At 39.8% G+C, this 24,417-nt stretch overlaps 1 protein-coding gene across 1 annotated transcript; it reads right to left on the reverse strand.

Moving 5' to 3' along the window:
• Window positions 1-36: 36 nt before the first annotated feature.
• On the reverse strand, window positions 37-24,104 carry eif2ak4 (eukaryotic translation initiation factor 2 alpha kinase 4). The gene is made up of 39 exons (XM_077538149.1): window positions 23,745-24,104; window positions 23,535-23,650; window positions 22,520-22,622; window positions 22,270-22,443; window positions 21,635-21,715; window positions 21,409-21,554; window positions 21,222-21,322; window positions 20,992-21,149; window positions 19,664-20,202; window positions 19,320-19,435; window positions 18,672-18,826; window positions 18,159-18,598; window positions 18,010-18,079; window positions 17,856-17,942; window positions 17,651-17,773; window positions 17,381-17,485; window positions 16,870-16,933; window positions 16,670-16,749; window positions 16,407-16,508; window positions 16,279-16,329; window positions 15,929-16,165; window positions 14,639-14,714; window positions 14,220-14,341; window positions 13,988-14,037; window positions 13,096-13,264; window positions 11,701-11,817; window positions 11,522-11,587; window positions 11,248-11,418; window positions 10,716-10,850; window positions 10,454-10,561; window positions 9,995-10,123; window positions 7,257-7,343; window positions 7,029-7,141; window positions 6,892-6,947; window positions 6,477-6,580; window positions 4,913-4,981; window positions 4,147-4,191; window positions 2,504-2,619; window positions 37-349 (listed from the first exon to the last, which is right to left on the reverse strand). The coding sequence occupies exons 1-39, from the start codon at window positions 23,862-23,864 to the stop codon at window positions 292-294; spliced, it is 4,959 nt and encodes a 1,652-aa protein (XP_077394275.1). The 5' UTR covers window positions 23,865-24,104; the 3' UTR covers window positions 37-291.
• Window positions 24,105-24,417: the final 313 nt, after the last annotated feature.

A 24,417-nucleotide genomic window follows, 5' to 3' on the forward strand; every position in this document is an offset into this window, starting at 1 on the left:
TGGTCTGTCCTGAACATAAGAACCTACAAGATCACAGCATGTGAGGAAAGGATTTATTTCTGCTTTTCAGTCCAGCTCTTCATTACAAGAAAATACTGTTTTTAAGTATATATAAAAAAGCCTACTAATGCATTAAGGCCATGTTAAGTCCACAAACCTTCTTGTACCGGGTTACGTCATACAGTTTCATCAACAACGCTGAGGTATGATGAAGGTAGCGAAGAGTCTTTCTCCCCCCCCCAAAGGTGAGGCGGCAGGAAGTGGTCCAGGTCGTGGAGCGCAATGCTTTTCTCACAGGAGGGTCTTGTAGTAGTCATCCTTCAAGCTGTACAAGACCACCACGGCCACCCTGAAGCAGGGCGACACGTGTCAGACAAAAGAATTTGCAAAATCGTGTTGGGAGGTGACCTAGCACACAAACGCCCCCCCCCCCCCAAGGCTCTTTTATCAATTTCAACTCACTAAATTGTAAATCAAACTTGTAGACAGGAAATTAAAACCAACTGTTCTTGCTAGGCTGTGATTTTTTTTTTTTTTTTTTTTGGAGTCATGAAAGAGAAAATCCTCCACAATCCCTCACGGGGCTGATCTCGACGGGCATTCACGGATGTCACAACAGGCTCAAGTACGGCGGATTTCACATGGCTGGGGAGATTGAGACTCTTCAACAGGAATGCGCAGCGTGGACCCACCTCGCTGCGTTACTGTTTTAGCAGCAGGTCAGACGTGACATGAGGCGAGGTCAAAACGTCAATGGCGGCGGTTTCCTTTCTAAGTGGGGGTCAAATTGGAATCTTAAACAATTCGTTGAAAGAACAGTGATCATTCAGTTCAAGTAAAACATAAAATACTTTTATTTTGAAAGGTGTTTTACTTTTATGTGCAAATATATGCTGATATATGATATGAGCGAATTAGCAAAAGCTACGAATTGTGTCTCTGCAGCGGTGCCAACTCGGCGATGATTTCGCAATATTTAGCAACATTTTCCAAATCCAAACTATTTTTTCTAAAAAGAAAATAGCAAAAATGACAACTTACTTCCTTCAGGGTGGAGGGAAGAGGCCCAAGTAGATTTGCCTTTATAATACTGTATGCAAATCTACATATACTGTATTGCAAGTCTTAGTAAATACAGTACTTCACTAATTCCCGCCATCACAATTCAACCACAGCTTTACTGCTAAACTTATCACTGCTAAACTTTTTTTTTTTTTTCCCGCATTTTACGTCATCGAATCAAAATGAAGAGTGTGTGCGCATGCACGTGTGAGACGGGATAGAGGCCAACGCCTCGTTTTTACCTTTTACGCGGCAGGACAAACATTGATCATGTGGATAGGTTAAAATAGTAAATATAATTTCTCTCGTGGGATGAAGTTATTTCTACCGCTATAAAAGGTGTTATCTTCAGGGACCAATTGAAAACGGATTCCCTCAGTTATCCAAACCTCAAATAGATAGCAAGCAAGGAAGCAAGAAAGAAAGAAAGAGAACGAAAGAGGGAAAGAGAGCGAACGAAAGAGTGCGAGAGAGAGAGAAAGAGAGAGAGAGAGAGAGAGAAGAAAGAGCGAAAGAAAGAAAGAAAGAGTGAAAGAAAGAGTGAAAGAAAGAGCGAAAGAAAGAAAGAAAAAGAGAGCGAAAGAAAGAGTGCGAGAGAGAGAGAAAGAGAGAGAGAGAGAGAGAGAAGAAAGAGAAAGAAAAAGAAAAAGAGAGCGAAAGAAAGAAAGAAAGAAAGAAAAAGAGAGCGAAAGAAAGAAAGAAAGAAAGAAAGAAAGAAAGAAAAAAAAGGGAAAGAAAGAGAGAAAGAAAGAAAAAGAAAAAAGAGGGAAAGAAAGAGAGAAAGAAAGAAAGAGAGAAAGAAAGAAAGAGAAAGAAAGAACGAAAAAAGAAAGAGAGCGAAAGAAAGAAAGAAAGAAAGAAAGAAAGAAAAAAAGAAAAAGAAAGAAAAAAGAAAAAGAAAGAAAAAAAGAGGGAAAGAGTGAGAGAATGAAAGAAAAAAGACAGAGAGACAAGAAAGAAAGAAAGAAAGAAAGAAAGAAAAAGAAAGAAGAGGGAGGGAAAGAGAAAGAAAGAGAGAGTGAAAGAAAGAAAGAAAAAAGACAGAGAAGAAAGAAAGAAAGAAAGAAAGAAAGAGGGAGGAAAAAAAGAAAAAGAATGAGAAAAAGATAAAGAGAGCAAAAGAAAGAAAGGAGAGAGAAAAAGAAAGTGAAAGAGAGAGAGAGAGAAAGATAGGTAGATATCTACTACTATTTATATCTAACTATATTGCTGCCTTATTTAAAATAATGTCAATAAAACAACATCTAAGACGCTTTCACAACTGTTGTGGAAGAGAGAAAAAAATAATAATCTGGCAAAATGGAGACAACCACCACTACATAATTATGCTATGAAACAGATTTGACTTCCACTCAGAATTTTGTTGAATTGACGGTAGCATATGAAGGCATTGTACGTCCTTCACCGCATTGCGAGCCGCCCCGCCCCCTCTGCCTCGTACCTCTTGGTCATTTTAAAGGTGTGGATCTCGTCGCAGATGGACTTGAGGTAGCGCTGCTTGGGGAGACGCGACAGCAGAGTCCTCACGCTGCTGTTGTACTGCTCTTCCGTCTCAAACTGCCGAAAGCAGACAAGTTGACAAGGGCAAATTTGTTTACTTGGAAGCCTCCGCTTGCTTGTTGACAAATTAAAAACATGACGACATCCTATTGCAGACTCCAACATACTTTTTTGTTTTTGTTTTTAAGGGTTATGTTATGTACCATTTGGCCCACTCATTTATGAGGTGCCGCTTATATAACAGCACTTTCTTGTTTCTGCTTACAATGTACTGTAATTAAAAGTCTTTTCAAGTTCAACTCTCAGCTCTTTTGGAACAGAAAGTTATTGCAAGAAGGAATGTGAACATTTAGCACCCCCGAAGCATGCACGCCTGAGTGTAATGGCAGCTTACAGCATATGGAGGACAAAACTGACAAAATTAAAAATAAATGACTAAATGTGAAAAAAAAATGATATAAAAATATATAATTTGAAAATTACATCCCCCCCGAAAAAATGGAAATATAAATGGAAATAAAAGGAGCAAAAAATATGGATATGCATAAATAAATACATTTGTATTTAATATTTGAATTTGATTTTTTACATCACTTTTTATTTTCACTTTTAGCCATTTATTTACATAGTCATTTATTTATTTTTTATTTTGGCAGTTTTGGGCCGTACTGCCAAGTCGAAATGATATTCAAATGAGGGGGCGGTCCTAAGACTAAATCGTCCAACCCAAGACACGCTTAGGACCACCCCCTTATTTGAATAACAGTTCGATTTGTGAGTCCGGCCCAAAACTGCCAAAATTAAAAATAAATAAATGACTAAAAAAATAAATAAATAAGTGACTAAATAAATAAATGACTAAAAGTGAAAATAAAATTATATATTATATAAATTATATTGCAAACCTTTTATTGTTTTAATATTGCTGATTCGGGCATTTGTTTTTACTTGGTCTGAGGAAATATTCTAATATTTTGAGATAGGATACTTGAGTTTTCTTAAGCTGTAAGCCATAATCAGCAATATTAAAATAATAAAAGGCTTGCAAAATTTCAGTTGATTTGTAATGAATCCAGAATGTATGACATTTGTTTTGTTTTTTTGTTTTTTTAATTGCATTACAGAACATAAAGAACTTTATCAAAATATTCTAATTATCTGAGACAGTCCAGTTTTATTTTCATTTTCACTTATTTATTTTTTGGATATAATTTTTTAATTATATATATTTAAAAAAAATTTAATATAATTTTTTAATTATATGTTTTATATCCATTTTTATTTAAACGTTTAGTAATTTATTTATTTATTTGGTCATTTATTTATTTTGAATTTTGGCAGTTTTGGTTTAAACAATTGGAGCTGCTCTCCGAGCTGGTGGAAAAAAAAAAAAAGTCGGGTGTTCCCTCACATCACCTTCTGAATGGAAGCAACGCTAAAGGAAGGAGACGGGATCCCGTCTTCCTGTCTGGGTTCTCGAGTTCTAATGCCGACGCGGCCCCAACCCACCGCATTCCTCCCATCACCAGGATGTCGCCTTTTATTAAAATGTGTTTTGACAAAGAAAGTCAGAAGGGAACCAACCTCCAGAGACAGGAAGTTGATCAGCGTTTCCTTCTGAAGGTCCACCTGCAGGAAAGGAAAATCATTTCAAAGAGTATATTTCGAAGCCATTGTGTTTGAAAATAATCCCGTGACGATTCGGCTAAGAATAAGACCGTCTGCACAATCTCACTCAACAGGTTGTGTAATTCTGTCAGAACACGATTACTCACAATTCCACTTTCCCCTGGCTTGAAAAACAGCCCGCGTCCCTTTTCCCAGGAAGGGGCCAATTGCCTCCTGGGCCTATCATTGGAAAATGAGCGCTGCTGTGTTCCACTCGGACTGATACACAAACAGGCTGCCGACATGCAACAACAAAGATTTGGAGGCCTGCGCAACCGTTTAGTGGAATGAAGGTGATTGGGCGTGGGGATGTTTCAATAAGTCGTATTTACGAATGAGAGCTTGATACAATCCAGAGTCTCGTGGGAAGGACAAACAATTTTTTGGCCCATGCAGTGACAAGGCAAATAAGATGATTTATGGTGTGAAAATCTTGGCAATAAATCTAAGAAGCAACCACAAAACAACTCAAAATGGCAGTAGTGCATTGATAGGATTGTAGAGCTTGGCATGAGGTACGTTAAAACAACTCTAAAAGGTCTCCCTCCTCCTGATGTTTCATACTTAAGCTATCAAAAACCCTTTTCCTCGCACAGAGATGTCACACTTGAATTGGAAAGATAAAAACGGACAGTACTAGAAGGGGAAGTGGACGTATGGGTAAACAAACAAAATGACTTACTGCCAGAACCTCGATGTCACTGTTCTTGTTTTGCAAACTGTTTGCAAGAGTTTGTAATCTGGTGTGGATCTGAGAGGGGGAGAGAAACGTAAACAAAGTTAGAAATCATGAAAAGGAGAAGGGTGGAAGAAAAGAATTCTTTCCATGGGCAAAATGAAATAGCACAAACATAAACATGCTACATATTAAAGAAAAAAATATATTTTTCCACGCAGTTACTTCATGAGCAGACCATTAGGCTCATGAAGAGCCTTATTTTGAACCCGATGCATTGTGGTACTCACACTGACAGGAGATGGTGGTGATGATCAATAATAGATGAATCAATTAACTGATCATTAACGCATTCACTCGCAGCCATTTTCACTGAAGCAACCATCTTCGATCCTGCTGTTTTACTGGATTTTGATTGATTTTGCAAGGCCCACGGCATATTGTATTCTATTGCTATAAAAACGTGGAACCTACCAAAACAACGATCACTCTTCTTTCATCAGGAAAAAAAAAAATATTTCTATCTGTTTCCGTTTTGCAGCAATTAGCATTAGAATATAGCTAAACTTCATCGTTATTGACAAATCTGCTTAGAATTGTGGGGAAATCAACTTATTTTCAACATGGCTCTGGTTGATCTCTTATACTCTGCTGCCACCTGCTGGCCCTTTTTGCAATAACTACCATTGCTTCACCCGTTCTCTGCAGTTGAGAGGCTGCATCAAAGCCTTCTGTATGCTCTAGAAGTCCAGCATTAAAAAATAATAAATTAATAAAGTATAAATACTTTAATCTTTGGGACACTTAAAACATTTAAAATAGAACATATTTATACGTTTTCAGGAGCAAAGGAGTTAAAGTGAAAGTCAATCTTAAACATTTCTTGACAATATAACATCTAGTGGCAAAAACTCACACTCGTTTTTTACATTACATCTTTTTAATTTTAATGCCATTTTACAAATTATGAAGTTACTGCATCAATGACAAAAAGGTGCAGCCCTATTTCTATTAGTTTTACTTTTATGTTAACAAGAGTATGAAAAAACAAATGTTTTATTGTACATTTAGAACAGATATAAAATTTGTGATTAATCGTGAGTTTACTGAAGTCAGTTAGTCATTAATAACGATTAAAATTTTATCTCGCCTGACAACCTTATAGTAAACGTAAAGTATTTGGAGACAAAAAAACAAATGGCAAGCATAAAATGTATACAAAATATGCTACACATTGTCATGTCTGTGTGCAGCATGTGCCTTTAAGAGGTGGGTCCTTTGGGGTCCCATTTCATTGGCAAGAGGGTATGTGTCCCATCCCTAATCAGCACCCCCAAAAATATGCCAATGCCAAACTGGAAATATGCAGGGATTCACTAGACTGCAAAAACCCATTGGGAAAAAAAAAGAAAAAAAAAAAGGATTGTTTTAAAAACTGCAATATAACAAGGATAAAGCTGTAGAGAGGGAAGCAACATGATTGCATTTATGAGAAATTGTGCGATTTCCTTTCCGAACTGCGAGTGACTCTCCCTTGTAAATGTGGCAATGGATGATTTGTCTCAGTTACCTGAGTCTCAAAGCGGCGTCTTGCACTGGCGGACACTTTCTCCGAACTGATGACATTCACATTCATGTTCATCCCGCAGCTGCTTCCATGTTGCTCAGATGATCCTGTGGGCCAAACCCCCCCCCCCCAAAAAAAAACGTGATCAATATACAATGACATTACAACACATTGCTATCTGTGCATATGTGGGTGAGTAATGCAACACTTTAGCCTAATCTTTCGAAGCACTAATCTTTCATCACTCAGGCTGAAAACGTTAATCCCAGTTTCTCAACATGAAACTTTTACGTTGGGAAAATGAAAGTAACTCTGCAGGGAAACAAAGGTACAACTGTTGAATGTGTTGAGTGCAACATAGGGCTAATGCTTCACATCAGCGTCGCGTGTAAACAGTTTGGGGGTGGTGGTGCAATACCTGTGGCGTTGAGCTGGGAGCCTTTCGGGTTCTGGCCCATGCATTCAGATATTTCCCTGAAGGAGCACAAGGAACAACTTGTATCAAGCTTCCCAGAAATGAAAGCAACACTTGAAGCCAGAAGAGAATCACTTTACCTGATGTATCTTTCCTCTACGAACTTGGTCCGAAATTTCTGAATGATGTGCTCCACCACTTCCAACTCAGGAACCCTTTTTTCGGACTGTCTGTCCTTCTCAAAGGATTTGACCTGAGGATAGATTGAACGACTTAAAGATATGCTTCAGTGGAATAGCAAGCTAAGTGTTGACAAACTAAAGAACAGATGCTTTCTGGACACACGTCTGGAGACACATTCTATTTACCTTCACGTAGTTGCCCTCTTTGTCAGATACCATGGCCATGCATGTGATGCCAGCCAACCGGCAGTGGTCCATCAACGTCTCCTGAGACTAAAACATAAAACGATTGCTGGATTTTAGTTGGCTTTGGAATGAGACATGCATGGAAATCTGTGTTTCAAGTTATGGGTCACATGTATGTGTACATTAGAATAAATTATCTACAAAAATAAACCAATTCTCATCATGTTCATCTGTTATTTCAGAACAAACCATGCAGTTTTCTACAGCTGTGTTTATTAAAAAAAAAAAAAAAAAAAAAAAAAAAAGCATCACTTTGTACTTCTTAAAATTGATAGTGCGTCAAAAATAAAGAAATAAAAAATATGTTCTATGTGCCACCACGAGTCTAAACATGGTATTCTGATTCATATTGTGTTTTTGATATATGAATTAATGAGCAAAATCCACACATTTTGATGATTTGATCCTTTAGCAGGGGTGGCCATTTTGCAACTTTGACTTAAAAAAAATAAAAAAAATAAAAATAAAATAAAAAAATCACAGTTGCTCAGGGCTCAGTTAACGACCAATCATGGCTCACCTGTTTTCTAAGTTTGGTCATGTGACATTTATAAGCTGAGCAGTAATTGGCTGTTACCTGATCCCTGAGAAACTGCAATGTCATTTTTAATTGACAGCTAGTGAAAAAATGGCCGCCCACAGAGATGGATTAAAATGGGTGGCTTTTTTTCTGCTTAATTCTTATTCCACAAACAAAATATAAATCAGAATAATGTCTTTAGACTACTGGGGGCGCATAGAACATATTATTGTAAAGAATATTTTTGGGTTGACTTCTTCCCTTTTAAACCATCCGCTGATGTGAAGCAAAGGTTACAGATAATGTGAAAATGTGAAAAAGCCATATTTGGCTTAGGCAAACTGGAAGCGTGCTTTAAATGTCGTTGCAAGACTTTGCCATGTGATGGGGGGCTAACAAAAGCCTAATCTGAATAAGCTGTTCTCAAAGTCTCACCACTTATTTGGGTGCTGGGCCGCACACGTAATCAGCGAAAACCACACAAACACCATCGATAATTAGAGAGGGCTGCTTGTTCCCAACTTCCTAATTTGCTTCTGGGGGCCTTTGTGGCAGAGAGGGTGGCCACTTAAATTCCATGTCAGTACAAAGAAGCAAAAAAGGAAACAGTGTCAGACGTGGAACGTTAAAATAAAGAATAGATTACATCGATGCAGGGTGCTTGGACTTATCACATATACTAAAGGAAAGTGAATGTGGCATTAGGACTCTCTGGTTGCTTTTTTCTCCAATCTCAGCCTGTTTAATCTATAACGGAGACAAATGTGACTTTGTGAACCCCTAAATGGCAAAGCCCAGCTCATCATATTCAATGTTTACTATTTCTGATCCTGCCCTTGTAGCGTATTTATTGGCGGGCAGTTGTCAGTTGCTATGAGATAAAATGTTGTTGGTTGGTTTTGTCTTTGAAAGAGTCACACATTTTTATTTCAAATAAGTGAACTAAAATGTTCCTTACCAATTGAACATGCATATTGAGAGCTCTGAAGTATCGTGCAATGTTTATAGACTTCTTACTTGCAGGTCAGGAAGCAGAAAAATGGGACAAACTTTACATCCTTAAACAGAGATTTAGTACCAGTAATTCTGAGGCTAGATTTTAATAACTTGTGCATTTTATTTCATTAATGTTAACACAGTCACTGACTTGCAAAATTCTGTATGACATTGATTTTAAATATTTTCATTCAAGGAAAACAAAATCTCTAATGGGTGCCAAGAGAGGAGCGATAAAAAGCAGTGACCAGAAATGTTAATTTGTCTCTATTGTAGCCGTTATCTCTGTAAACCTCATATTGGGTCATTAAGAATTTTTATAGGAATGCTCTGGGCTCATACAATATAAAGTTTATATTTGCTGATACTGTTGCCTGTGAGAAGCTGATAAGGCTCCATTAAGCACCGACAGTTGCATGACATTAGGGGTGTGAATTGCCTAGTACCTGACGATTCGATTCGTATCACGATTCACAGGTCACGATTCGATTCGATACCGATTAATCCCGATACGAATGGTCACGATTCGATACCGATTAATCCCGATACGAATTTATAAGTCGATTGTTGCGATTTTTTTCCATTCAAATTTAGAAAATACTATCAGTAAATTTGTACATGTACACTGTAAGATTTGTATGAATATATTTATCTAAAACTTGAGGCTTATAACCGTGAGCCACTGTACACAAACAGTTTGCAATCTGTTTCACATTTGAACAGCATTAAAATAAAAATATTAAGGCTTAATGTGCCGTTCATATAACATTCTTCCATGCTCAAGGTGTGAATCCTAAAAAAAAAAAAAAAAAAAAAAAAAAAAATCGATTCTGCCGATTATTGAATCGATTCGAGAATCGCGCGATGTAGTATCGCGATATATCGCCGAATCGATTTTTTTTTTAACACCCCTACATGACATTGTTACTGCTCATTCCTATCAGCAAGAAAAAAAAGGGCAGAATTCCTTCTAAATAACACTGAGACCTTATCATTCAGGTTAAAATTGCCAAGCAAAGGGCCTGTCTTTAAAGCTGAACTAAAACATTGGCTTCGGTCCAACGCTTATCACAGCCTCTTGAATTACACGTGAGTAGACATCCAGTTGGGACGTATGCCCTTCACAATTACGAGTAAACATAACCATTAGATTGACACAAACCTGTGAGACGTCGTAGGCAATGTCTGCAGAGACTCCGTTGCTCCACAGCTTCTGGACAACACTGATGGCTCTGGACATGGACGAATGTCCCACAGGGACCACAAGGACATCACAGGAACTTACTGATGGCTGAGAAAAAGTGCACAGACATGACAGCGTTAAAAAAAAACAAAAAAACAACAACATAGCACAAGCAACATAACCAATTAATTGATCCAAAATTTAAAAGTATCATTTCATTTTCTATTCCTTCTCAGAAGATTACATCTGAATATAATCCTAACATATATTATTAAATAGTTACTAATAATAGAACCCCAGTGATCATAGTTATTAATTTGCTTCTGGGCGCGTCGGCCGAATGCTGTAATAAAGAAGCATTAAATATGAATTCTGGTCCGCTACTTCATTATAATTAGATGTCAGATGTTATTGTGTGTGTGTGTGTGTGTGTCTCACTGGCTCCTCCATGCTGGCCACCACGGCACACACTTTGTCCAACGCCACACTGGCACCTACTGCAGAAGGCACTGGCGCCGTGGAGGCGGGCCCGCGAAATTCCAGGATCTAGCAATAGAAACGGCAATCTTTGTCACCCATCAGCACTAAATGAAGTCCTGATAAATGTTCATATAGAAAACTTCAAGTTTGAGGTTTAAACTTCTAGTACAGATGATTTATTTAATGCTTTAAATGTGACTTGTGCATGATTCTACGCTACCAGATGGTCGTAGCGTCCTCCAGCAGCAAGGATATCCGGTACAGTCCGCTTGCGCTTCCTGATGAAGGCCACAAACTGGAAGATTAGTCCAGAGTGGTGCTGCACCTTGTACACTAAACCTAAATTGACTACCACCTGTAAGAAGACCAAACTTATATTAAATGGGGTTGGGAGCATACTGTGGATATAGAGTCAACAGAACCTTGTTCAAATAATTCAGATAATTAATTTAAAAACTTTTTCCACCTTAAATGTCATTTAATATGTGTACAACAAAGAAATTGAAATCTCGAGAGGGGAAGTCAAAATTGACTGGTTGCAAAATGTGCATAGCCGCTTATAACTGGGGATGTGATCGAGACTGAAAGGTACGCTCACTGTTCACCATCAAAACAACACCATACATACAGCGGAACATGGTGGTGGCAGCATCATGCTTTTTCAACTCACAAAAACCTGACATTAGAACAAGGATGTGTAGACTTTTTATACCCGTTATGTATATTGATACATTTGCAAGAGACTTCTTTACCGGCAGTTTCACTCCAAGTCTTTCAAGTAGCATCGTAACCTCCTCCAGGTCCTTGAGGCCCTGCTTGGCCAGTTGCATGACGGCCGTCTTCTGCTTGGTGAGTGACGTCAGCAATGGTGCCACTTCTTTCAGACTCCCTTTCTGTTCTATGTACTTGTACAACACCTGCAACTGTACACAAGAGAGGAGAAAAAGCCTGAGCAGTTACCAGGGAGCAAGATGCTGCTTGTGGGATTATTTATCCGGACAATTGAAACACCAGGTGGACACTTACACTGTTTGTCGACAGTGAAGAGTTGAAGAACTTTGCCTCTACCTCACGTTTGGTCAGCTTTTCACTCTGGGGGAAAATCCAGAACAGAACACTAGAATCAACAAAGACTAGCAGCACATAACCTGCTAAAGACACAACATGTGGACAACATCTGTAATACATGTGAGACGGTTACTGACCATGGCATCACATAGTATGTTGGAGGCCTGGTTCAGTTTGTCCTCTGGGATTCCGCTGTGAAGAAGGATGGCCTTCAACAAAATTGTATGATTCAGGTAAATGTTGTAATTGCGTTCCTGGAAATGTGGGAGGCAAAAAAATAATAATACTTCACTAGATGCTGCATGTATAACAGAACATATGGTGCTCCACAGGGCTCAATTCTGGGTCCTCTGCTGTTTTCATTGCTAGATTTGATGAGATGTTAATTTTTGTTCACCAGTAAACCCTATACCAACGTCTTGAATTTGAATAAAAATGATTTTGTTTTTCAATAAAAAGGCTTTGATTAATGCACATAGGAAACTGGTGGGCTTCGGTATCTCCACAGCAAAGTCATTGCTCATAAACAGAGAGGAACCTACTACTGTATGGAAGAAAAGGAGGTATTTGTTGTCTGCAAAAATGTCAAATCTTATAAAAGGCTTCAAAAAATGTCTTGTCTACTACTGCTATAAGAAAACAAACAAATAGAAGCAGTCTGACATAGAAATAATCCCTGAAAGGTTGGAGGAAGATCCGTTTTGAATCGTGAGCCTACTGTATTGTTGTCTTGCACTCTACAAAGGCACTACTTGCACTCATGAGGTACCAATTACCACAGCTAAATACACAAACACCAATATAGAATTATGATAATCCTGTCCGGGCGGCACGGCGGTCGATTGGTTAGCACGTCCGCCTCCCAGTTCTGAGGACTCCGGTTCGAGTCCAGGCTCCGGCCTTCCTGGGTGGAGTTTGCATGTTCTCCCCGTGCCCGCGTGGGTCTTCTCCGGGTACTCCGGTCTCCTCCCACATTCCAAAGACATACATGGCAGGTTAATTGGGCGCTCCGAATTGTCCCTAGGTGTGTGTGTGTGTGTGTGTGAGTGTGGATGGTTGTTCGTCTCCGTGTGCCCCGCCTACTGCCCAGAGCCAGCTGAGATAGGCGCCAGCACCCCCCGCGACCCTTGTGAGGAATAAGCTGTCAAGAAAATGGATGGATGGATGGATGGATGGATGGATAATCCTGTCCATTACTCCTCTCTTTCATTCCAACCATATTGGGTGGCTTGGGGTTGATCAGGTCCAAGAGACATGCCGGTCAGAACTGGCAGCATTGGGAAGTGTGGACAGGAAATGCAGGGAGGGAGGGAGGGGAGGAAGTGGAGTAAGCTGTGCCAAATTGATTTAGGGTGTATATAATAAACATGGTGTAAATCTGTCAGACTTCCTCAACAGCTTGGTATGTTAGGCATGCGAGTGGGACGTTTCGGAGAGAAAGAACACAAACAACGCATGTTGAGATGACATCCGTTGGACAGGACAAGGAAGCGTCAAATCAGTCAACAAAATGTTCTGTGTAGGGGAGCAACCTGAAGAGCAGGGAATTCCTGGACTATTTCAGAGATGGTGTAAATGGTCTCGGCATCTGGGAGCAGGCTGTTGGTGACGGGTGTGATGATGTCAAAGGCGCACTCGAGAAGCTCCCTTGGGTGAGCGCGATCAAACTTCCTTGGCCGAAACACGCGGTCAATGCTGTACCTTGGAAAAGAGGAACGCATAAACACAAGCTTGTTCTTAATCAACGTAATTATTACTAAATGAAAAAAAAAAAAGGAAATTAAACCAAATTAATGAACAATTATATATTATTCTACCGCTGTTATTTTTCATGAGCATTTTTAATGACAGCCCTCAGTTCATGATGGCAATTTTTTTCACAAGGAAAAAGTATGGGATTTATCAGTTTGGACTTTTAAAGGAGACATCAATGTCAACATTTTCTTTACAATAATATGCTGCATCTTCCCCCACTAATCTAACATGGCATTCAGATTAATATTGCGTTTGTGGACTTTGAGTTAAGCAGCAAAATACAACCATTTTCGCAGCATTTTGACGATTTGCTATCGACTGAAAATGACATGAAAGTTGCACAGAGCTCAAGTAACCGCCAATCACGGCTCACCTGTTTTCTGAGTTTGGTCACGTGGCGTTTGCAAGCTGAGCCGTAATTGGTCATTAACCCCGCCCTGCGCAACGGTGATGTCATTTTCAGATGAAACAAAGTGGGGAAAAATGGCCGCACCCTGAGATGAATTAAAAATGGGTGGAGTTTGCCGCTTTATTCATATTTCACAAATGCAAGCTTAATCAGAATATCGCGTTTAGACTACTGGGGGGGTGCATAAAACATATTGCAAAGAAATATTTGGGGTTCCCTTCCCTTTTACACACTTTGCCCTTCCCAAATTAAATATTTACCTCTTCAGATGTGTTATGTTGTTTCGGGCGACATATCTTGCAAACGCCATCTAGAATTGTGAAAAAAGTTAAAGTTGAACTGTTCGATTCATATAATGAATTATGTTGGTCATATCTTCTCTATCATCAATCAACCATTTAGTCCACAGGATGGAAATATAATCCCCTTCTAGATGTGGAGATGCACATCTGGCACCGCATGGTTGTGTTGTGCAAAGTGTAATACGCTCACACGAAGGTTGTAGGGCAGCGTCACCAGCATACCACTGTGGTCCATGAAGCAGGCCGGCTCGCTGCCTTCACAGAGCTTCCTGTGTTTGGGAAGCAGCAGCGGTGTCTGCAGGCGTACTGCACCTGACGACAAACATCGCACAGGGCTGGAAACATATGCATAAGATAACATGACCTTCACCTTGAATGAAGTGATGCATGTGAGGAGACAGACAAAAAGAGCATAAACGAACAAGTACAGCTGGAGGCAATCAGTAGTTTGCACAAACGCAATACAACGCAGACACCTGCGTCGACTCTTGCTCTTCAGAACAGTGCATTTATTGTTCATGCGACATTCAGTGGAGCAGATGTCTGAACCTCGGAGGTTCGCACACGGATGTCAGCTTCCCACATGCACAAATGCTGAGAGCAACTCACTGTGCTTCTTGAAAATCCTGGTGATTGTCTCATACACATACTGCTGCAATTTGGCGCTGCTGAAGCTGAAGCTGCCCTGGAGGGGGACAAAACAAACAACCTCTGTTAAGGATCAGAAGGCATGGAACAAGCATTAACATGCCTTTGCAGACCACATGACGACTGGGTTTGCTGCTGTATATCACTGGGCCACAGTGACATCTAAAGGCTGAGAAGGGAAACGGTAAAATAGGCGGTTAAACCATTTTTATTACGGATTTTCAATATCATCATTATTATTATTATTATTATACAGACTCATACGTACTACGGAAGAGGATTAGAGCCAGTGAAGAGAAAAAAAAAAAATGTTGGCAGGATTCTGATTTTAATCTCAGAATTCTGACTTTAAAGTGAGAATTCTCAATTTAATCTCAGAATTCTGACTTTAAAGTGAGAATTCTCAATTTAATCTCAGAATTCTGAGATTAAAGTCAGAATTCAGACTTTAAAGTCACAATTGTTACTTCACAAGTCACAATTCTCACTTTAAAGTGAGAATTCTGACTTTATTCTCTGAATTCTCACTTTTAAGTGAGAATTGTGATGAAAGTGAGAATAGTGAGAATAAAGTCAGAATATAGAATAAAGTCAGAATTATGACTATTAGTGCTGCTACTATTCTCACTTTCAAGTCAGAATTCTGAGAATAAAGTGAGAATTCTCACTTTAAATCAGAATTCTGAGATTAAAGTCAGAAGAAATAATAAAGTCAGAATTTTAACTTTATTAGTGCTGCTACCATTCTCACTTTAAAGTCAGAATTTTGAGAATAAAGTCAGAATTCTCACTTTAAAGTTAGAATTGTCACAATAGAGAATAAGTTCAGCCAAACTTCTTTTTTTTTTCCCCCTCTCTTCACTGGTCCTAATCTGATCCTCTTCTGTACTAATACTAGTAAGGCCACTCAACACTGGAGTAGCCACCAATACCACTGGTACTTTTGATGCATAAAGTTAATTTAGAAAAATAATGTATATATATATCTTTTTTTTAAAAACAAAAAACAGGACAGATAATATTAAAGACCTATATCCTAATATAGATTTTTTTTCCCACTGAAATTGCATGAAATTAATGGCACATATCTATTCTTCAAATTTATAATTTATAGTTCCTGATCATAAAATGTTCAGAATTAGCCCTGGTATCAGTACTCGCTTATCCCCAATTTTTATGAAACAATTTGGTTCAATTTACTTAATTTGTAATCTAAATGTGTGTGTAAAATTGCCAGTTAAATAGTCATACCTTGTGAAGGTCTATATCGTAGGTGAAATCCATGACCGGTGAATTAACCTGAGAAAACAGCTGGGCCACCATGCTGCGGTAAGCTTTGCAATTGATATTGGCCATCGTGTGCTGTAACACTTCATGTAGCTCAGACTCCTCCATCTGGGGCGGAGGCAGCAGTTCACTCTTGAGAAGCTCCTGGGCAGTGGGCCGCAGTGCAGGGTCATGCTTCAGAAGCCACTCGATCACCTTCCTCTAACATGACAGATACAAGCGCAACACATCAAACTGGGCTGATATGATATTACTGGGAGGGAGCGATAACAGAGAGGGAACATATTCAATTCTGTCATGCAAACATTCTTTACCTGCGTCCCTTGCTGGTATCTACTGTAGTCATCAGGGAAGTGAATGGCCTCCTGGAGAAAGAAAGGAGATGAGGTAAGCAACATGGCCTGAAACGCTTCCCATTATGAATCTCAGGTGTGCAAAATACCACACGGAGCTGGCTCAAGACAGAAATTCGCTCAGCCCCAGTGATCATCGGCCGGTAGGACATCTCGAAGAGGATGATACCGAGGCTGAACAAATCAACTTTCTGAGAACAGACAAAAAAAAAAAAAAAGATTTCTACATTCTGTGCACAACTACTGATTACAAACACAATAGCACAAGACCAGCTAAATGTTCATAAAATTTGACTGATCTGATCCCAAAATGTTTTGGCAAAAAAATAATGTCCAAAATATGAACTCTTACTTGATTGTAGCTGGCTTTGGTATTTCCTTGAACTTCTGGACTAACATAGAGGGCTGTACCAACCATGCCAGTCAGGTTTCCTACAGTTGATAGCATTGCAGAAGAAAATATATGTCAGAAGACATAAAACAATGAAATAAAAATGAAAATATATAGATATATTTAGTTCTTTATTTTAAATAGTTTTCAGGTTTTTTCACCTGTTGGGTCCAGTTTTTGCAGTGCTGCAGAGCCGTTCTCTTCCACTTCAAATTTACCCGCAGCCTGGGAGAGAGATTGCATTTGTTTTTGTAAAAAAAAGTACTAACTAAATAAATAAACAAACAGATAAATATAGAAATACTGATTATTTTCTATCTAGATCTTGTAGTGGTGGTTCTCAGTGGGGCAGCAGTAGCTTATCTTCTTTCGAACAAGTGGGTTCAAGTCCCATTGCGAGCACTTAAAATAGCAACTTAATGTTGCCGAAATGCTTGACTAAATCAGGTGCCCATTAGCAACAAAAACTTAGCACCTCACATTGACCTTTAACACACCCCATTTCTGTTTATAAATGCAGTAGCTGAATTTCTCTTTATAACGCATAGTGACAATAAGAAAACATTGAAAAGGTGGACTTCTATAGGTATACCAAATGAAATTACTGGTGAGTGGAGCAGTAAAAAAACAGTTCAGGAGGATGTGTATTGCACTTTACAGATTAACAATTACCACAGAGGCCGGATGGTCCGTAGCCAGGCCAAAATCACCAATTTTCACATGATCTTGGGAGTCAAGGAAGATGTTGACAGGCTTCAGGTCCCTGTGAATCATTCCCTTTAAAAAATAATAATAATAAATAAATAAAATACAAATAGAAAAAAAAAAGAAAAAGAAAAAAAAAAGAGGATAAATGAGAGTTTGATCAACAGAAATTGAATCAGAAATATAGTTTTTAAAAAATGTGTCTGTTGCTGGAAATTTAAAAGCATGCATCAAAACCTGTTCATGGATATAAGAAAGACCATCGAGGATTTCCCTAAAGAGCCTCCAGAGCCGATTCTGGTCCTGATGCAGACCTTGGTCGATTGTGTCCCGCAAAGTGCTTTTTTCACAGTATTCCATCTGCACAGGAATCAGATGGTTTAGATTAGAAGTTGTGGGGCGACATCTAGTGGTACTCGTGGTGCATTAAGTGGACGCTTACTTGTATGTACAAGTAATGCACTGTCACAAAGGGTCGATCAGAGTCTGCACTTCCCGTTGCTTCGCACGGCCTTTTGCTTGGCTCACCCTGCAGAGAGACATCTTCTGTATTGACTTGGAAACAACAGACAAGTGCTGGCAGGAAACATTCAAACCTGTGACATCTCATCTGTGCTATCGTCGCCATTGTCAAATATGATATCGCTGATGGAGTCATCTGATGGCCTAATGGCACAAAAAAAAACAAAAAAACTTGAATGGTGTATGATGTGTTTGCACTGCCAGACCTAAAAAAAGAACTCACAAAAAAGAGGCACCAAAAACATCATCATCCTCATCATCGTCGTCATCCTCCTCATCACTTGACTGGTGTCGACCGCATTTAGCGCTGGAAGACCTCTCAATAGACGTGGACCACTCCACTGAGCTAGACAAGGCTGGAGGTGGTGCAACGTCCTCCACATTGTCAGCAAGGCCCAGCTCGTTGACCCGGGGCAGAGGTTTCCCGTCCGAAGGCTGCTTGTCAGCAGTGCTCGGAGGCTCTGAGCTATCCGTGTTGCTCGACAAGCCCGCGACTGGTATTTCGCTCTTCTCGATCCACGCGTTGTAGTAGCGCACAATGTTCTCATGGTTGAGACGCGACAACAGCGTCACTTCGCCTTTGATGCGTCGGAATTGCTTGCTGGCAGGGTTGACCTGGATGCGCTTCACAGCATAGTAGCAACCATCAAGATTGTTCTGAACCTAAATGTGAGATGGGGGATAAGCGATGCACACATAATGCAAGCGACATCATTTCATTTTGAACTGAGAATACCTTAATCACGGCACCAAAGGCCCCTTTCCCCAAAAGTTGGAGTTCCTCAAACTCGTTGAAATAGCGAGAAAACTGTCTGTGACCTCCAGGAGCAAATGGAGCATTCAGGATGTGGCTACGTGGGATGACAGATGATGCGAAGTCCACAGCAAGATCTGCAAAAAAAAAAAAAAAAAAAAAAAGTTTCAGAATTAAAAAAAATAAATAAAAAAAATTCTACAACACACTTGCCACATCTTAAAGTATTTTATTTAGCAAAAAAAATAAAATAAAATAAAAAAAAACACCTCCACAATAATAATGTTCAGCTGCACTATGTAACAATTTACCCAAAATTATTTGCAGCATTTTTATTTGACCAAAACATTTGTTAATTAGTTGATTAACTCTTCAGTTGTTCATAATGGGAACTCCTGCAAGCATCTGGCCAATATTTTTGAGACTTGATTCAGGTTCGTATTTCCCGCCCTATCTGCAGATGTGAAGTCATGTGCGCATTGTGTACGTGAAGGTAAGCGATTTGAAATTCAATTTTCTGCTTTCACTAGCTTTAAATTACTACCTCTCTAACAATGACATAAAAAAGCTTGGTATTACTACTTTTTTTTTTCAGGTGCTAAGTGTTTGTCCTTATATTCATATAGTCACCTTCCGGGCTGCTATCCTGGAACTGCGGCTGGTTTTTAGGTGATGGAGGTTTAAGGAAGTTGTGGTCCAAGAGTTGCTGGGTTGTCCATCGATCGACATCATTCATGCAGACACACCTATGAAGCCACATTGTGCGTTGATTTCTGGCACTGACTTGCAACAATCTAGAATCTAGCGGCATTGGCCGAATGACCTTAATTCAGTCACATTTTACACTTAATTCTAAAAAGACAGACTTTCTACAATAAATCTCATAAGAATGCTTCAGTAAAGCTCCTTGATCTGATTTGAACGTAAAGGTATGATCAAACTAATTGTGTGTATTCCTTGCTATCCATACGTACTTTTGGAGGAAGTCCTTGAAGTCAGCAGGCAGGTTGGAGGGCACTGTCACAGGATACTCTTTAGCCTCTTTGCCTTGACTTAGCGAGAGCAGCATCAGCCCCAAGTTCCACACGTCCCCCTTTTTGCCCATCCTGGTGGGCATGGCAGTGTCCTCAGAGAAACGCACATGCGCCTGCTCGAAAATATCTTCTTTGCAGATGTCTGAGAATCTCTTAGATAAGCTGTAATCAGTCAATCGGACGTTGCCCTCAGAGTCCACCAGCACGCTGGAGGTCCCTAAATGTTTATGGACCACAGAGTTCGAGTGCAGGTAGTCGAGTGCTGCCAGCAGCTGGGCCGTATAATGGCAGAGCTTGTCCAGAGGGACGGGGGAGTGATTGATGAGGCTTTGGTTCAAGTTGATGCCGGCCACATGCTCAACCAGAAGGTCCACCACGAGGCAGTCTTCCTTCTCTCTGGAGCTCAGCGCCCGGTAGTGCACCAGGTTTGGGTGCTCAAGTCGCAGGAGGGAGTTGAATTCATTTTCTGCAGCATGGATCTTCAGAGGATTTAGTGAAAAGATTAGTTCACAACTCTTACTTTTACAAAAAGTTATCTTGCATTTAGTTATTTGAACTTTGATCCAAGTCATGTATATGTACTGGCATGTCCTTTTGCTTCAGTTCATTCTGTCATGTTAGATCTTACAAAAGACAGTGACAGAAAATAGAGACGCGTAAAAAAAAACGACATCAAACAACTAATTCGTCCCTTGACAATTTGGCCAAATCAATTATTTTGACGAACATACAAAAACTAGATAAGCAATTTCTGGAGAAATTGCGTGTGAATGCCAATAAATGATGAAAAATAATATTTGAATGCACGGGGAATAATTGTGGAATGCTTTTTAAGGATGTTGAAAGGGATATATTATGTGAAGATGATTAATTATTAAAGATTGAATGATATTAAATGAAGCTAAACTTAAAATAGAAATAGTCTAAAGAGGGATTTGAACATCACTCTTCCATGTATTGGTCACCTACTCTAACCACTGAGCTACACCTGGCAACTCCAATTTACATTGGAAGTATTATGGTGGGAGTTGTTAGGCGGCAAAAAAGGTGTGGAGAATAAAAATCACAATAATATATGTGGAAATGCTTCATCATTCCTGCAATAAAGAATCGTAATAATAAATTGACACAATAGGACCGATGAGTCAGTTAGCTAGTGTAACCAATGGAGTGCCATTTGCTAATGAGATGGAGGATACGCTGAACAAATGCCAAACCCCATGTGAACTTATTTCATGGCAGCACAAGATTATTATCTATGTACTCACCTGCTTTTTGCAGTTCTCAATCTTTCCTTTCTCCAGATTCGTGAAGAACTTGCCCATTTTCTTGTTCCAGCGCAGTGACCACTCATAAATGACTACAAAGTCACCCGAGTTCACCTCAAATCCATTATAAACGTCCCGGCCAAGCCTCTCACTGACGCCTGTAACATTAACATGCACAGTTAATGAACAGTCAGCATTTGGAAGTGTAATGTCACAGCTGTTATTCTCACCTAAATGTCTCCCTCTGTGGACATTGAGCTCTCCAAAGACGCTGCTGTTGAAATGAAGACGCTCCTGCGTGTGTGGGTTGTCTTCACTGATTGTCTCACGTCTGGCAGGTGAAGAAAGAACACAACTGCAGTGGTTTTTGTTTTTGTTTTTTTCAAAAAAAATTGTAAAAGTTGGATGTTTAAGTACCTGTGACGTGTAGTTGAGGTATTCCGTCGGCGGTTCGCAAATATTTTCTTGGTGTCTGTGATGTCAGGAGGAGTTCCACATTCACTGGGTGGGCTCCTTCCCAACACGCTAGCAGGGATTGGTAACTCCTTACTCTCAAGTCGCTCCTGTTAAGGTAAGCGCAAAGTGGATCAGAATAATGAGATGAATTTTGGGTCGCAAATTTGAAATGCTGATGCTATGGGACCTGTTTGGCAATTTCCTTTCTCCTCTTTTCCTCTCGTTTCTCCTCCTCTCGCCTCTGGATTTCAGCCATTATTTGTTTTTCCTATGAGAGGAACATTTGTCACTTCCAATTTCAGCACAGCTTCTGCACTGAAGTGCATCCCCACATGCTCCAGGTTCAGCATCCACAAATTTGTGTTTCTTACTCATACACCCACACACACACACCCTTTTTTCTTTTTTATATTTTTTTCAATATTTTTAACTCATTCAAACCCAAAAACATGTAAATACGTTTTGTAATACTTTGTCTTTCATTCCCAAAAATGTATTTATTCGTTTTGTTGTTTTTTTATGCAAGAGCATACAGAAGGCTTTGATGCAGCTTCTGATATGAAGAGGTGGCTTAAAGCAATGGTAGTTATTTCAAAAAAATAAAAATAAATAACAGGTGGCAGAAGAGTGTAAGAGATCAGCCAGGATCATGTTGCAATAAGCGCTTTTTGTGAATGAATATTGATGAAACTTAACTGTATTCTAAATGGAAGCAGATACAAATATATTTTTTTCCTGATGAAAGAAGAGATGCTAATCTTTCTTTTGGTAAGTTCCATGTTTTTATAGCAGTCGAACACAATATTCTGTGACTCTGCAAACCATCTCCTCCTCTTGCTTGCGCCGCTGGTCTCTCCTCCCCTGCTCCTCCAGATCTCGTTTCTCTTGTTGTCTGCGAAGATTCTTCAGCATCTCGTCGTGGAACGAGCGCTGGGGAGGTTTGTTGTGCTCGTACAGGAATCCCTGGATGTGGTCTGCCAGCTCGTAAATCATCACCTGAGTGTTAAGGGGAAGGCCGATACGTTTTAGACGAGACGTGTACGTTCGCGCGGGTATGCGTGTGCGCTCTCACCTCTCCACATCGTGCTGCTGCCAGCTTGGTGAGTTCACTCTGGAGGGTCTGCAGGTTATCATTTGACAGACCTTTGACATTCGTCAGCTCCAACTCGGGAGGCCTAATGAACAACCGTGGAAGAACAAATAATCAGGACTAAACGCTTGCTCTTTATATTAGAGATAGACCTATGTTTTTGTTTTTTGTTTTTTGGAATCAATTGGAATCAAAATTTTAGAAAATACAAACTCAAACTCTCACTTTGTTGAAAGCATTTAAGCATATGTTTATCAAACAACTTTTCAGATTTGCAAAATGTTGATTTTTTTTCTCCCAGATATTAGACATCATTGTTTTAAAATTCTAGCAAAAAGAAAATAAAAATCAGTGAGCTCTCAGGGTCATCAGCATGTCCTAAAAAGTTAATTGAACATTGTAACAAGTAAATATTTCCCTACCGTTTTATACATGAAATAAAGTTTTCCAAAATTTCAAAATATCTGTAATGTTACTTTTTCCACTTATCTTACTTTTAATTTCAAACACAATCAAGGTGCAAAGAAGTTTCCATGGTCAGCAGCATCTCGTACAAAGTTAACTGAAATTTTAAATAAATAGCTCCCTGAAGTTAACAGTCAAATTGATTTATTATCGGCCGTCACATTTTTCAAAAAGGCCAATCCGACATTTGTCTAAGTGCTGAATGTCGGCGCTGATAAGCAGCCTGGCGGATAATTGATCTATCCCTACTTTATACAGTATGAGGAGCTTCATTCTTCTCAGTCACCTCAGTGCTTGCTCAAGTTGGGTTATGTTGGGTCTTGACTGAGAGGAATGACTTTTTTTCATATTTTTCAAACTGAATTGTGGCATTTAGGAGACATGCCTTAGATATAGTCAGACACAAGACACGGTGATTAATGGGGGTGTTAAAGCAACTATAACAACATACTTGGATTTAAATATTCACAGCAGCTTTTTGCAACCAGGAACTAAACAACAACAAAATGTAAATATCTAAGAGGGCACTCACACGTCTGGGTAGTTTGGTGGACATTTGACCTGAAGGTCCACAGTCACGTAACATTCCTGGCCGTGGTTCAGGCCTTTTGGGCGCAAACAGAGGTGCACCTCAGGAGGTCTTCTCACCTAAGAGAAGGAAGAAGGGGTCAAGAGAAGGATGGACAGTACAATATTTTGATGGGCGTGTTCGCCAATGGTAACGATGGAGCGTCGCAGTTACCTTCCACGGATCATTGTGGCGAATATCCTGGAAGTCTTTCTCGAAAATAGATGCGAGCGCCTCCAACTCATTTTCCTGTTGAACCGTGTGGTCGTCTGTGGAAAACAATTGACCACTCATTCTTCCTCTGACGCGTCTACATGGCAGCCTTCCTCAGTTATGTCACGGTCAGCCGAGAAAGCGGAAGAGGAGTCTTCAGTAAACCTCCTTGCTGTCCCGCCGCTCACTCAACATCAAGATGTTCCCTTTTATTGAAACACAAACTAGGAACCTCTAATTTAGCCCTCGGCAACTGTATTTTGTCGCGTGTCTGCGACGCGACACGACGCGACCCGTCGCATATATATACGTCACCACGTTCCGTTCTAAAGAATGAGCCCTCTAGAGGGCAGCAACAGATATGAAGCGAACGCCAGCGAGCTAACAACCGGCTAGTCGAGGTGCCTATGTGGCGGCCATCTTGGTAGGGGCGATGGGCTCATCAAAGTCAATGCGGGAACGTCGTAGCGTAGCCAAATCACTGTTGAGCTATTTTTAGAAATGGGCCCTAACAGCATGTTGGCAGTGTGCTACCATAATTTAATGTATAATTAGATATTGGTAGGTAAGGTAAGGTTTACATCAATTACATGCTAATCCAATCGCACTGTTAACTTTATATTGGCTGATTTGT

The sequence above is a fragment of the Festucalex cinctus genome, chromosome 12, assembly GCF_051991245.1.
Source record: "Festucalex cinctus isolate MCC-2025b chromosome 12, RoL_Fcin_1.0, whole genome shotgun sequence".
Lineage (NCBI taxonomy): Eukaryota > Metazoa > Chordata > Actinopteri > Syngnathiformes > Syngnathidae > Festucalex > Festucalex cinctus.